Below are 14779 nucleotides of genomic sequence, written 5' to 3' on the forward strand. Positions count from 1 at the left end.
GATGTTGTAGGCCGTGGAGTCTCGTAGGATCACGAATTCTGCCATTACCGTTCTTCTCCCTTGCCCTTGTCCCACGAAGGTCGGCAGGGAGATTATCCCGTTCGGTTTGATGAAGTGGTCCTCGTGCGCTGCCGGGGAGAAGCCGCGGAGGCTTCCCCTCTGCGCTTGGTCTCGCGGCCTGTTCCTCCTGGGCCAGTACAACGTCCATTCAGGCGATCTTAGTTCCCACAGACGGCGCCAATGTTCGGTAGGTCGGGTACCGGACGGTTCGGGTTGGTATCCTGGTTGAAGAGGGGGAGATCTCGCCTGGTCGTACGTCACCGGGTTAGGGTAGGCGACGTCCCGAGCACTTCGCGTGAGGAGGGGGTGTCACCTGCAAAGACACTCCGACGCTCTAGTCAGTGATATGTGCAGGCGAAAAAGGGTAAGTGGCATGTAACGTATCTTGGGGGAAGGGTAGGACCTTCCCTATATATACCGTGTCAGAGGTAGGCCCTGCAAGGACAGGCCCACCTTCTTCGACGACAGGCCCACCTTCTTCGACGCTCCCTCCGCACAGCTGTAGCAGAGCTGTAAGAAACGCGTGTCCGGATCGGCGTCTGGACGCCTTGCACCCGACCGTTCGGGTCGGGTGGTTAGTGGGTCGGGCTGGCCCATATTCTATTTGGGCCGGGCCGTAACAATTTGGATCAAAGACATTCTAGATATATGTAGAACTTGTGTTTAGCAAGACAATTGGAATAAACTATGTGGGAATAGATGTAACAAATTAGGTAAATGTTAATTTTGTTTTAAGCAGTAGTATTATCTATTATGGTAATGGTAGCACACAAGATGAAGGCACTAACCTTTTGTGAGAATGAATTTTTGAGAGTGAAATGAGATTATAATTGTGTTGGAGAATGTGTTACCGAAAGTGGTCAATGTGTTGATTTTATTATTAACTATGTTTGCTTAGGATTGATATTTTTTAAGCTTTAATCCTACATATGGATTGGTTTCTGTATGCGTATATTTAGTCCTACGTGTGGTTTAGCAAGATTTTTTTTTCATTTTCTAAAGAAAATAATAATAATTATTTTTTATCCAATTTGATTTGTTTTTTTATGTAATTTGTCTGGGTTTAAGACCGAATTCTTAATCTAAATGCACATGGAAAAAAAAAAAAACTTAACTTTGTTTATAATTGTATACATCTAAATTAAGTGTCATGGTTCAAAACTTTAAAGTTTTGTTAAATATAACCACTAATATTTATAAAAATTATGATTTTTTTATGAAAGTTCTAAATCTTTTTTGGATTATATAAATGTAGGAAAGGATAATTTGAATTCAAATAATAATATTTGTTAAATTATATTATTTTTTAATAAGAATTTATTAGTTTAGTATGATTTTCTATTTGAAATTAGAAGTAATAAAAAAATTGTTTTAGTGAATTAATAACCTTATATTTGTTATTATCTAAAAGAATATAGTGTTTAATTATAAAATATTTATAAATATTATTATTCATATTTATGTCCAAAACAAAAATATGTCTTATTAATATTTCAAAACAAAATATAACTAAATTATATTATTACTTAAGTATAATAAGTTAGATGTAACTTTAAAATAAACTCGATTAGAGCACATTTTTTTAATCTTTAAAAAAAGAAATTAATTACTTAATCTGTATATTTTTACATATAAAATTTTGAGTCATAGATTTACTGTATAAACACATGGGCAATTTGGTATTGCAATTTCATAAGTTACTAATAAATATGAATTGAAAATTATTATATCACCTGATGAGTCAAACAATTTTACTGAAACAAAATATTTAAAAGTTAAAATAAATAATAGTTACACAATTGATACTACTTTGTGTACCCATTTATTGCAACCAACAAATATTGTTGCTTGGTCTTTTTCCTTCTTTCTTTTAGAGTTTTTAACAATGATAGACAAAAGTTATGACATAGTTTAGTAGTTGGTAGATATCGTAAATTTTTTATTGATATTGTGAATTTAAAAGAATATTTCATTTTATTATAATTAATTTTATTAGTATATTTATATTATGTGTATAAGTAATAATAATTTCACATTCGAGTACCACTTGTTTTTTTCATTTTTTCTAAGGCATCAAAAGCCCAACAATTGGAGTTTAAATTAACCATCCTAATTTTATTTTCTCCCGTTCATAATTGCGACTAGCTTTGTACCTGCATTGAAAATAAAATAAAATAAAATATATTCTTTTAGCACTCCACTCATGCTAATAATAGAATTTCATCACAAATATGTATAGAGTGACACAATTTCGACCTCTCCCAAAGTGGATTAAAATTTACAAGATTAGTGGATTAATATTCACTTCATTTTTTATTTATATATCAATATGTGGATAGTATATCAATTACTATGCATAGCAAATTAATATTTTGATCTTTTATGGTAATTAGATGTATAAAATTCAGATTTTAGTGAAAAAATATATATTCTATTATGTTATTTAAGAAAAAATTAAATATATATATATAACAAACAAATATTTTCATAATAGATACACACGAAAATAAAATACCAAACAAAATAATAAAAAGAGATGATACTATTAACAGACATGTGACTCTCATTCGATCACTACTTTATATAGAGTACAGTGATTCAAAAATTATTACTAAGAGACATGTCCGAGAGGCTCCACATACAAAAAGCCTGCTACTAACTAGAATTTTATTTATTTTCACTAAATAATAATATAGTAGCTAATAAAAGCATGATTAATTAACTTATTTTTTGGTTGCAGAACTAATTCGTCCTGGATTGGAGTTTCATTTAAGGGTATAGCGCCTTATTAGTGCTTCTCAATGAACTCTTTGACCCTTGCAATAAGAGCTTCAGTTTCAGCAGCAGTATTTGGATCCATATCCACCGCAATTTTGTTAAGATAAAAACTGTGTGTCATTCCTTTGCTAACAAAGAGCTCCACATCATGATTTGCCTTCTTCATTGCTTCATAGTATTCCATCTCTGTATCCCATATCAAATCCATCTCCGCAAGGCACACTAAAAACGGCGGCAGTTTCAGCCCGCTAAGCGGCGGCGCCGCTTCCCCCATCGGGCAAGTTATTGGGTGATCCTTAGTACTCCCCACCGGCAAAGCTAACGCCAGGAAATTGTCCAACATGTCTAGAGTCAAGAAAGGTGATTGCGGTTTTTCAAGCTCTGATTTGCTTCTGGTTGATCGAAGAAATCCTGGGTGAACCGGGATAGCTCCGGCCAACCGGAGCGGTTTGAGACTTGCCTTACCTGCCAAGGCAGCAACTTCATGCACAACGTTCCCGCCGGAGCTGTCTCCTATGAGAAATACACGGCTGAAATCCGCGTGTTTCTCAAGCCACAACTCCTTTGACTCTCCTTTGGCTACAGATTGTAGCCAGAGTAGAGTCGAAAAGCCGTCTTCAATGGCTGCCGGAAGGCGGTGTTCGGGTGCACGACGAAGGAAAGGAGACACACAAATGAACCGAGCGGCTCGAGCGAACCGGGTGTACATGTTATAGTACATAAACCAGTCCGGTTCGCTAATGCAGAACCCGCCACCCTGGAAATGGACAACTACCGGCAGCTTTTCCTTGTCAGCAGATGTAATCTCGGGAAGGTAAAGTCGGACGGAGCGGTTGCTTTCCGCGACGGTTATGTCGCGGGTGGCAACTCCGTCAATGAATTCTTCATGGGGTGGTACTGGCTCGGCCATGAACTTCGCTTCCGGTGGACCGGTCCACGTACGGTCTACTGAACCGTCGTCGTAAATTCTGAGCCAACCGGAGACATTCTCCACAAGTTTTTTCTCTTGCACCATTGATCAATGAAGAAATGATTGATATTGGGATAATGAATGAGAATTGAGAGAAGAAGAGTGTGTGGTTATGCTTATCTAATGTGATATGTGAAGCTTGGTTAGTGTTACACTCTTTTATAAAAGGCAAGTGTGGTGCTTCTGTAGCTTCGTTATTAGCTTTTGGTTTAATGGTCAATGAGAAAAGGGAAAGGGAAGCTTCAAGAGAAATTACTGTGTGGAAATGAAAGCAAGAAATAGTTAGCGAGACAAGAATTAAAGAATAGATGGAATTAAAGGAGTAATCCAAGTTGAGTAGTTAGTTTATTAATTTGTTGAAGTGTTAAAAATTTGAATTTTATTTATATATGTAATAACAGAAATATTTGATAATAAAAAAATTAACTAAAAATAATTAAAATTTATTAATAAATATTAAATAAGATAAGTTTTAATTTTTTTAATATTATTAATATAATAATTTATTGGTCAATATTCTGATTTATAATAGATTAATTTTTAGTCTTTTTTATTAGAGACTACATATAAAAAAATTGTAACTAACACACATAGTTGAGATGTATAGATAAACAATTGAGTTCATACTTACTAGATTAGTGATTTAGTTTTTCTGTTTTTGGCGTTTTATTTGAATTTAGGATATTTCTTTGAAAGCTCATTGTCTCTCACTATGTAATTCATTCAGGTACAGATAAAGTCAAAATTGAATTTTTAAGTTTTTTTATATTACAATTTTAAACAAGTTCACTGGTTAATAATAGCTTTCATTAGATCAAACCATTTACCAAAAAACCATTTAATTTACCATTCAAATTATATTGTATCTGTATTTTTATATTTTTAGTTTACTCTTCTAATTTATATAAAATATTGATTTTAACCCTATACTTGTGTTAGTTATTTTATTTGATATTCAAATAAAGTACTTATTCTAATGAAGATATAAAAATATTTTTTATAAAAGTTTTTAAAAGTGTGACTTATTTGTATTGAAGTTTTTGAATTCTTTTTTATATAAATTTTTTTTCAAATATTGATATCTAAATTTATAGTTATTCTTTGCTGAGAATGAAGTAGGTGAGATTAAGTTAGAATTGTAAAAGAAAAATTTCATTTGAGAGAATACCAAACTACTATAGAGAAGAAAAGAAAAAAAAAATATTTTTGCACATACACAAAGTTATTTCTATAAATTAGTTGTTACAAATTTGTTAACAGTTACATCAAACTAAAATTTAGATAATATGTTCCAAACACTTGATTCTTTGTTTTTAGAGTTTGGATCTTCAATATAAGGTTTATAGTTGGAAGTGTTGGCCAATAATTCTGTTTTTGTGATATTTTCATATTTTTTGTTTTTGTTTTGTAAATTTTGATATTTGAATTGTTTGGTTTATTATATGCAGTAAATTTGTAACGGTTTTGTACCCAATTTTAATCATAATAAAACTAATTTTTTTATTTCGGTGACTCACCATTTTTTAAAAGATTTTTTACGTTAAAATTTTTTATGTGTTTTTGTCTTTATTTTTAATTTGTGTGTGTATTTTTTAACTATGATTGATGTGTTTGTACTACTGTCATTTATTTAAGAATGAATATTATTACTCTTTTAATTTTTATAAATAGAAAATTATATATTTTATTTTTATCAATTATTTAATCATATTTTAAATAAAAATAAACTTTTATAATATATCAAAATTAATTTTTATAATTTACTATTTAATAATTAAAATAAAGCATCTTTACATCAAAATAATTACGAAGAATCTTCGTCGTAATATATATCCACTTTCAAACAAAGATGGACGAAGAAATGGTTGTGAATTAAATCATCATGTTGAAACTTGAAAATAGTGGAGATCCCACTAATATAACTTATTTGCAATTTCTACGAAAGGCTAACCAATTACGTGGCTGAAAACAGTAAAAACAAGTCTAAAATAATAATGGAGACCCCACGAACATAACTTATTTTGTTTTTTGGACGTTGAACATAACTTATTTTCAATACGAAAGCCTTACCAATCAATAAATACTTTACCTTCTATTTGTACGAAAGGCCTACCAGTCAATAAATAATTAAATACATTTTTCTCTTTTTAAGTTTAAGATAAGGTTTGATATATATTTACAGGTGATTTTATTTTTCACGAGAAGTTTTTTTAATCTTTTCATTTAATAATATCTTATGCTAATATATATTTTACATTTCACTGAAAAAGATAGCTTCTAAAGAAAAATAAATAAAAAATAATGTAAAAAATAAGGATTTAAAAAAATACACAACAATATATATTAGTTCAATTTAAAATATCTATGTTTAATTCTGTTCGGTAAGTCGGTTTCTGGTCGGTTCGGGTGAAGATCCTGGGAGATGGTAGGGGCTCGTCAGGTCGTGGACTGTCGGCCAGAGTTGCGCGAGGTCCCGAGTACTTTGTGTGGGAAAAAAGGGGGTGCCACCTGCAAAGACACTCCGACGCTCTTGTCAGTAAATGTGCAGGCGGAAAGGGTGATGTGATATGTGACGTACCTCGGGGGAAGAGCCAATCTTCCCCTTATATATTGTCAGGGGTGGGCCCTGTAAAGGCAGGCCCACTACTCTCGAGGTGTTCCCTTCACAGCTGTGGGTGAGCTGTTACGGACGCGTGTCTGGGTCGGCGATGGGGCGCCCTATCCCTGACCGCCCGGGTCGGGTGGAGCTCGGGTCGGCCCAAGCCAACAGAGGGTTTGGGCTGGGCCGTAACAGTGCCCCCACGCGCCAGTGGTAGCCGTGAGGACTATTGGTGGCGCGTTCTCTCTTTCTTCTTAGGTCATCGCCAGATCGGCCGCCCGTAGGGGGGACGTGCCCCCTGCGCGCGTGTCTTTTGGTTACTGAGGTAACCGTTCAGCGCTTCGTTCTCCGTGCTGAGCATTGAATGCTCATAATGGGTTGGGAATCCCCGTACGCAAAGACTATTTTGCCCCCAGTCTTTCGCGCTCTCTGGGGATAGTTTTAAATGGTTTGTTTTCGCTTTATCCCTCTTTTTTACATTCCTGCTTCTTCTATCTTCTTGCTATCTTCCTCCCTCTTTCAAAGATCTCAGAGCATTGGTGTGTTATCCTCACGCATCTTCCCTTCGTCTTTCTTAGTTCCTTGCAACAAATTCAGGTAATCCTTGGGCTTCTCTCTTTTTGCCTTGTTGTTGAATGTCTATTGCTTGCATTTGCTTTTGTGTTTCCTGTTGTCTCGTTTGGTTTTTGTTACTAGATGACTTTCTAGTGCTTGGGTAAATGGGTTAAGGGAGGGGTACCATTCCAGGGCAGGCTTTTAGGTAGCTTGCTTGATAAGTGTAGTTTTTCCATGCTTAATTTTAACTGTTCAGTAGGATGAACATAGTTTCTGGGTGTTTTCCGGGCTCCCGATCTCATAGTCTAACGGAGTGGTACCCCGCTGTAGGTATGCCTCGTGTTGTCGCTCGGACTTCTACCTCCGCCGCCAATTACGACCCTTACGCTTGGGTGACCTCGGACATAAAGGACTCGCCTAACCAGATGGATCTGGGAGAACTGACGGAATTCCGGCAAGCCGGGTACTTATGTGGGGGGACGGACGAGGAGACCAACTACGAGACCTTCGTTCCTGCCCCCGACGAGCGGCTGTACGAGATCAACCTCCGTTCTCCCCGGGTTGCCGACTGGGTCTGGTTTTACAAGGCCATGTTTACCCAGGTCGGCGTTCGCCTACCTTTTTCCGATTTTTAGATGTCTCTCCTCGGTCGGATATCCGTGTCGCCGTCGCAGTTCCATCCGAACAATTGGGCTTCTATCCGCTGTTTCGAGATGGTCTGTGAATATCTCGAGCTGCCGGCGTCAGTGGATGTCTTCCTCTTTTTCTTCAACCTCACCAACCCCTCCAAACAGGGGAAGGCGAGAAAAGGGTTCCTTTCTTTCCGGTCCGCCCAAGGTCGGAGGATATTTGGTCTGTTCGAGGACTCTTACCATGGGTTCAAGTACAAATTCTTCAAAGTTCGCCCTGCTAAAGGTCGCCATCCCTTTTGGTTATCGTTAGAGGGGGAGCGCCTCATCCCAACATATTGGAGTTTTGGGGCGGGGTCTAATTCGTTTATTAAGGTGACGTACAAAGGGATGTCCCCTATAGATAAGAAAATAGCTGATGTGTTGTTTGCCCTCTTTGGGAAGAACCCCGTGAACCCCCATCTTCTCATGGGTGAACGGGAGGCCGCCAGGAGCTATATCCGTGAGTCGTTTTGTTTCGTGTTCGTACTGTTTATTATTGCTTATTTTTCTTGATCTGACGACTGATGCGTTTATCCGTTTGCTGCAGTGAAGATGCCTGCCTCAGTGACAGGGCTCGAAAATTTGATGAAGACCTTCTTCGAGGAAAGCGACGAGGAGAAGGCTGAAGAGAAAGACGCCGGGAAGTCGGAGGGGCCTTCCGGGGAGAAGGAGGGTCAGTCTGTGCCCTCTCCCCAGGATACCGACATGTCGGGCAAGAACCCAGAAGGGGCGCAGGCTTCTCCCCTTCTCGAGGTCGTCGTTGGCGGGCACTCATCCTCTACCCATCAGGAAGATGACGATGTGGAACTCATCCACACCTCTAAGAGGCGGAGGGCGTCTGCGAGCCCGGAGGGGACTCTCACTATCATGGAGAGAAATTTCGATGCTACAACCTTTATCGACTCACAGCTGATCCCTAGGACAGAGGAGCATTTTCATGGAACCGACCTGGCTGGACAGGCGAGATGGATGTACCGGACTTTGCTCCGGGGGGCCGTGATAGCTCGAAAGGCTGAGTTCAAGTTGTCGGGAATGCAGGCCCTCCGGAGGAAGCTCGAATCCTCTGCCAAGGCAAACAATGATTTCAAGGTGCAAGTTGAGCTGCTCCAGAGCCAGTTGTCCGAGATGGGGGAGAAGCTCAAGGCATCCGAGGAAAAAACGATGTCTGCCGAGGAGAAATTGAAGGCTTCCGACGAGACGGTGACCCGTTTAGCTGAGCGGGAGATGACCTTAGAGAGCCAGCTGAACGCCGCTCAGGGTCGGGTGGCAGTCTTGGAGAAGGAGCGTGACCAAGCCGTGTCGTCGGCTAAAGCCGCTAAAGTCGAGGTCGAGGAGCTCAGGAAGAAACTGAAAGCGACCAAAGAGCAAGGGAAGAACGCGATCTCTATGACTGAGGACGCCCTGAAGGCTCAGGTGAAGATCGTGGCTCCCGACTTTGACACGTCGGCCATTGGGGTCTTCAAGATGATCCAAGATGGCAAGATTGTTGACATGCCTAGGAAATGATTTCTTTTAACTTTGGCCTGGTGTGGGTTTGTTGAACTTTTTGTTGTGACTTTGTGGCTGACTTTGTGACTCTATGGTTAACTAGTCGCTTGGTCGACTTGTCGTTATTATCGTTTATTTTGCTTGTCGTTTTATTTTTGTTACCGTTTTTTCGAGGCGGGCTTATTGCTTGTGCCCGTTTTGCCGTCTGCGCTGGTAATTCGATTGGAACCGCTGCAGTTTTATTTATGAAGCCGTTTGATATGGCCGTGGTTCCGTTGGCCTCCCGGGGTGATCAGTCCCGGGTTGCCGTTTACGATTGCGACCTCGTGAGGTGCGCGTTGAGAGAAAATAAATGGAAGAGTTTGGACAAGTAAGAATTAGTCGTTATCTAGACAATGTTTATGAACACAAAAGGCATTTGATAAAAGCGAATAACTGGGAATTAACATTTGATTAAAGCAAAACTCTACCTAACTCATCAGGTCGGTTGGTCGGTGAGCCGAAGCTATGAATAAAACCTCCTCAGGTTAACCGCGTTCCAGGTTCTCGGGATATCCCTGCCGTCGAGCCTTTCCAGCCTGTAGGCAACTTTACCGAGCACCTCTTTGATCCTGTAGGGGCCTTCCCAGTTCGCTGCCAGTTTTCCTTCCCCTGGGGTCGGTAGACCGACGTCGTTGCGTCGTAGGACAAGGTCTCTTTCCTCAAAATCCCTTCTGAGGACTTTGTTTCAATGCCGTCTCAGACAAGTGGGCCATTTCCCTGGTCTCTTCCACCAGGTCCTTTTCTACCGCTTCGTCTACACCTGCGAGCAGTAGCCGCGGACTCGGCTCGCCGATTTCGACGGGTATCACCGCGTCGACCCCGTACGTTAGGCGAAAAGGGGTTTCCCCCGTAGCGCTTTGTTCGGTAGGACCAGAGGACCGAAGCCAGCTCGTCGGCCCATGCGCCTTTCTTGTTGTCTAAGCGCTTCTTGAGACCAAGCAGGATGACTTTGTTTGCGGACTCCACTTGTTCGTTTGTCTGGGGGTGTTCCACTGAGGAGAATTTCTGTTTTATTCCTAGGCCAGTGAGGAACTCCGTGAACTTTTTGTCCGTGAATTGCGTCCCGTTGTCCGAGATGATGACCTCCGGGATACCGAAACGGGTTATTACCTGTCTCCACATGAACTTCCTACAATTTGAGGAAGATATGCTGGCCAGTGGCTCAGCCTCTATCCATTTGGTGTAGTAGTCGATGGCCACTATGAGGTATTTGACTTGTCCTGGGCCAACCGGGAAAGGTCCTAAAAGGTCAACTCCCCATTGGGTGAAAGGTCGTGTAGATGTCAGTAGGTTCAGCTCAGAGGCTGGGGCTTTGTGGAAGTTGGCGTTTTGTTGACACTTTACGCATTTTCTAACAAATTCCCTGGAGTCTTTCATCATCGATGGCCAGTAATATCCAGCTCGGATGAGCTTCCTCGCTAGGGTTTTGCCCCCGATGTGGTGGCCGCAACATCCCTCGTGGACTTCTCTAAGTACATAGTCCGTTTGGTCGGGATGTAGGCACTTCAACAGGGGTTGACTGAGCCCCTTTCTGAACAGTTGCCATTGTATGATCGTGTATCTGGCTGCCTCCCTTCTCAACGCTTTGGCCGCCTTTTCATCGTCAGGTAACTTGCCAAGTTCCAGGAAGTTCATGATGGGGTCCATCCAGGAAGGGCTTGACTCCGTCAAATGGAGGGCGACAGTTGGTTCCTTCACCATGCCCTGGATGAGAGACCGGTTACCTGCTCCCGGCTTCGTGCTTGCAAGTTTGGACAGGAGGTCTGCCCGTGTGTTCCTTTCTCTCGGAACATGTTGGACCGTGATCTCTTGGAATTCTCTTGCCAATTCTTTTACCTTTTCCAAATATTTTTGTAGAAGGGGGTCCCTGGCTTGATAGCTCCCGTTTACCTGCGAGGTGACGACTTGAGAGTCACTGCATACCTCCAGCCTTGTTGCCCCGACTTCTCGAGCTAACGTCAGTCCCCCCAAGAGAGCTTCGTATTCTGCTTGATTGTTCGACACGGGGAAACTCGAACTTGGTTGATTGCTCGTAAATGACTCCCGTCGGGCTTTCCAAAATGACCTCGGCTCCCCCGGACGTTTGGTTGGTGGCCCCGTCTACGTGGAGCCTCCACCGTGTGCCCGTTTCTTTGGGAGGATCGCCCGTCACCTCTACTAAGAAATCTACCATTGCCTGTGCCTTGATTGCGTGACGGGGCTCATAGTGCAAGTCATATTGGGACAGCTCAATGGCCCAGGTCATCATCCTTCCAGCCAAATCAGGTTTTTGGAGTACTTGACGGATCGCTTGATCCGTTCTGACGACTACACGGTGACCCTGGAAGTATTGCCTCAACCTTCGAGAGGAGGTTAGGAGGGTGAGCGCCAGTTTTTCCAGTTTGCTGTACCTCAGCTCTGCTCCTTGTAGGGCCCTGCTTACGAAGTAAATCGGTTGTTGGGCTTTCCCTTCTTCTCTTACGAGCACTGCTGCAAGTGCTTCCTCTGTTACCGCTAGGTAGAAGTAGAGTGGCTCTCCGACTTTGGGCTTCCCGAGCACCGGAGGTGTTGCTAGGATTTCCTTGAAGTGGTTGAATGCTTCCTTGCAGGCTGAGGTCCATTCAAATGCTATCCCTTTTTTCATTAGATTGAAGAAGGGCAGGGCTTTCGCTGCCGATGCGCCGAGGAAACGGGATAACGCCGTCAGCCTTCCTGCCAGCCGTTGGACGTCTTTGATGCAACCCGGGCTCTTCATCTGGAGAATCGCTTGGTATTTCTCAAGGTTGGCCTCTACTCCTCTTTGGGTGATCATGAACCCCAGGAACTTCCCAGCTTCCATGGCAAAGGCGCACTTGAGCGGGTTGAGCCTCATGCCGTGCTATCGGAGGGAGGCGAACACATCCCCTAGGTCTCTTAGGAGGTCGTCGGGTTGTGCGGTTTTTGCGAGGATGTCGTCCACGTAGACTTCTACTGTCTTGCCTATGAGCTCATTGAATATCTTGTTCATTAGTCTTTGGTACGTGGCGCCAGCGTTTTTTAGATCGAACGGCATCACCTTGTAACAATAGATCCCTCCTGGCGTTATGAACGCCGTTTTGTCCTCGTCGGGTCGGTGCATCGGTATCTGATTGTACCCAGAGTAGGCGTCCATGAAGCTCAGGTATTGGTACCCCGCTGCTGCGTCGACGAGTGCATCAATGTTGGGCAGGGGGTAGCAATCCTTAGGGCATGCCTTGTTGAGGTCGGAGTAGTCCACGCACATTCTCCACCTCCCACTGTGTTTTTTCACCAGAACCACGTTTGACAGCCAAGTCGAATAGTCCAGCTCTCGGATGAACCCTGCTTCAAGGAGGTTGGCCGTCTGCCTGGCCACCTCTTCTGCCCTTTCTTGTGACATCTTTCTCCTCCTCTGAGCCACTGGCTTGGCCTCCGGCTTGACGGCCAGATGGTGTGACATGAGCTGGGGATCTATCCCTGGCATATCGGCTGGTGTCCAGGTGAAGAGGTCGGCGTTGGCTCTGATCATCTTCATCAAAGGTTCTTTTAATTCATGGGGGAGGTTTCTGTTTATGAACGTGAACTTCTCGTCCTCGTCGCCAACCCTAAATTTTTCCAAGTCCCCTTCTGGCTCAGGTCTGGGCTTGTCGTCTATCCTGGCATCCAGGTCGGCGAGAAAAACCCCAGATGCTTCTTTGGATTTTTTCCTAAGAGAGAGACTGGCGTGGTCGCAAGCGACTGCCGTTTCCAAGTCTCCTTTGATGGACCCTACGGATCCGTCATCGGTAACAAACTTTATTACGAGCAGTTTCGTGCTAATCGCTGCCCCGAGGTCATTGATGGTTTTTCTCCCCAGGATGATATTATAAGCAGTGGAATCTCGTAAGACAACAAAATCTGCCATTACCGTTCTTCGCCTCTGTCCTTGTCCAAGGGAGGTCGGTAGTGAGATGATCCCATCTGGCTTGATGAAGTGATCACCCAACCCTACCACACCGTGCTGGTGGGTCGCCAGGTCGGCATCACGTAGTCCCAAAGCATCGAAGACGTTGCGAAACATGATGTTCGAGTCCGCCCCCGTGTCCACTAGGATCCGTTTGACGAGTCCGGTTCCGACTCTGGCCGTGATAACCATAGGGGGACTTTCCGGTACCTCATCGAACCATTGATCCTCGGGGCCAAAAGAGATGGATGGGTGTCCCCGGGAGCTCCTAGCAGATGAGGAGGAGACCGCCAGGACCTTGGCGTCTTTCTTCTGCGCCGATTTCGACCTCGGGGCGGAATTCCTTGCAGTTACTACATTTACTACCGTGAGACCGTGGTCGTCTCCCTCTGGTTCTTGACGTCGTCTTGTCGCCCTGGTCCTGTCCTCACCCTCGAGATCCCGATTCTGTCTCCTCGGTTCCCTTATGAGGTGGGAGAAGTCGGCAAACTTCCCGTCCCTGATTGCTTGTTCCAGGGCATCCTTTAGGTCGAAGCAGTCTTGGGTCTTGTGCCCGTACCCCTTGTGATATTCGCAGTAGAGGCTTTTGTTTCCCCCCGTCCTGTCCTTCAGAGGACGGGGCCTCGATAGTATCTCTTTCTCGGCTATCTGTTGGTTGACCTCCGTGATTGATGCCGCGAGGGGGGTGTAGTTGGTGAACTTCCCGACTCGGGGAAACGGCTTTGTCGTCTTGCTCGAGCCGCTGTCCCTGGTGTGTTCCTTTTGTCTTTCTCCACCATCGTGGTGCCTGGTTTGGTTGTAGGGGGGTTTCCGTTTATTGGCAGCCACGACCCGGCTGACCTCCTCGTCGTTGATATACTCCTTAGCCACGCACTGGATCTCCTGCATTGTCCAGACTGGCTTTGTGGTAAGGTGCTTCCTGAAGTCCTCATTCAAGAGCCCATTCGTCAAGCATAAACTCGCCACCGAGTCCGTCAAACCGTCAATTTCCAGGCACTCGTCGTTGAAACGATCCAAGTATTTCCTGGTCGGCTTCCCGGCTCTTTGGGTCACCCCTAGCAAATTGATCGGGTGCTTGGCTTTCGCGATCCTAGTTGTGAACTGAGCCAGGAATGCATGGCTGATGTCGGAGAATTGAGTCACCGAGCCCTGCGGGAGGTTATTGAACCACCGTATTGTAGGTCCCGCCAGGGTGACCGGGAAGGCGCGACACCTTACCTCGTCTCCTACTCCTTCTAAGTTCATCCTGGCCTCGAAGGCCGTTAGATGCTCCAGGGGATCCTGCGTTCCATCATACCTCATGTCCGTTGGCTTGTCAAAATGTTTTGGTAGCCGGACCTCGAGTATGGAGCGGTGGAATGGGGTGGCCCCTATTATCACGGGTCCCCGGGTATTCGTTCTCCCATCGTCGTTCTCCCGACGAGTGTCTTCGTCCCCCCGGTTCGTCGTACGTCGCCTTTCACGTCTGGCGTAAATGATAGGGTCGTGACGTCTTCTCGCGCACCCTCTCTCTCCGGTGCTTTCTGACTCGACCTGGGGGCTGGGCGTGCGTCGGGAACGGCTCCTGGAGCGAGATCGGGAGTGACTCTGTTCTGGGGTGCGCTGGTCGCGTTCTCGGTCCGCTAACCGGCGCTCTAAGTCTTGCATTCTATGACGTAGCTCTTGCATTGTTCTGGCGTGGTTGTCTCCGGTCCCCC

The 14779-nt window shown here is 43.9% G+C and overlaps 3 protein-coding genes across 3 annotated transcripts; all 3 read right to left on the reverse strand.

Moving 5' to 3' along the window:
• Positions 1–2584: 2584 nt before the first annotated feature.
• LOC107613718 (strigolactones hydrolase CXE15) lies at positions 2585–4021 on the reverse strand. The gene has a single exon (XM_016315839.3). The coding sequence runs from the start codon at positions 3851–3853 to the stop codon at positions 2849–2851; it is 1005 nt and encodes a 334-aa protein (XP_016171325.1). The 5' UTR covers positions 3854–4021; the 3' UTR covers positions 2585–2848.
• A 5838-nt stretch (positions 4022–9859) lies between these two features.
• Positions 9860–10864, reverse strand: LOC148549850 (uncharacterized). The gene is made up of 2 exons (XM_088495809.1): positions 10640–10864; positions 9860–10273 (listed from the first exon to the last, which is right to left on the reverse strand). Exons 1-2 carry the CDS (start codon positions 10862–10864, stop codon positions 9860–9862), a joined length of 639 nt encoding a protein of 212 aa, XP_088351935.1.
• Positions 10865–12020: 1156 nt separating this feature from the next.
• LOC148549851 (uncharacterized) lies at positions 12021–14384 on the reverse strand. Its single transcript, XM_088495810.1, has 2 exons — positions 12419–14384; positions 12021–12121 (listed from the first exon to the last, which is right to left on the reverse strand). The coding sequence occupies exons 1-2, from the start codon at positions 14382–14384 to the stop codon at positions 12021–12023; spliced, it is 2067 nt and encodes a 688-aa protein (XP_088351936.1).
• Positions 14385–14779: the final 395 nt, after the last annotated feature.

This window comes from Arachis ipaensis, chromosome B8 (genome assembly GCF_059453495.1).
Source record: "Arachis ipaensis isolate K30076 ecotype BB chromosome B8, ASM5945349v1, whole genome shotgun sequence".
Lineage (NCBI taxonomy): Eukaryota > Viridiplantae > Streptophyta > Magnoliopsida > Fabales > Fabaceae > Arachis > Arachis ipaensis.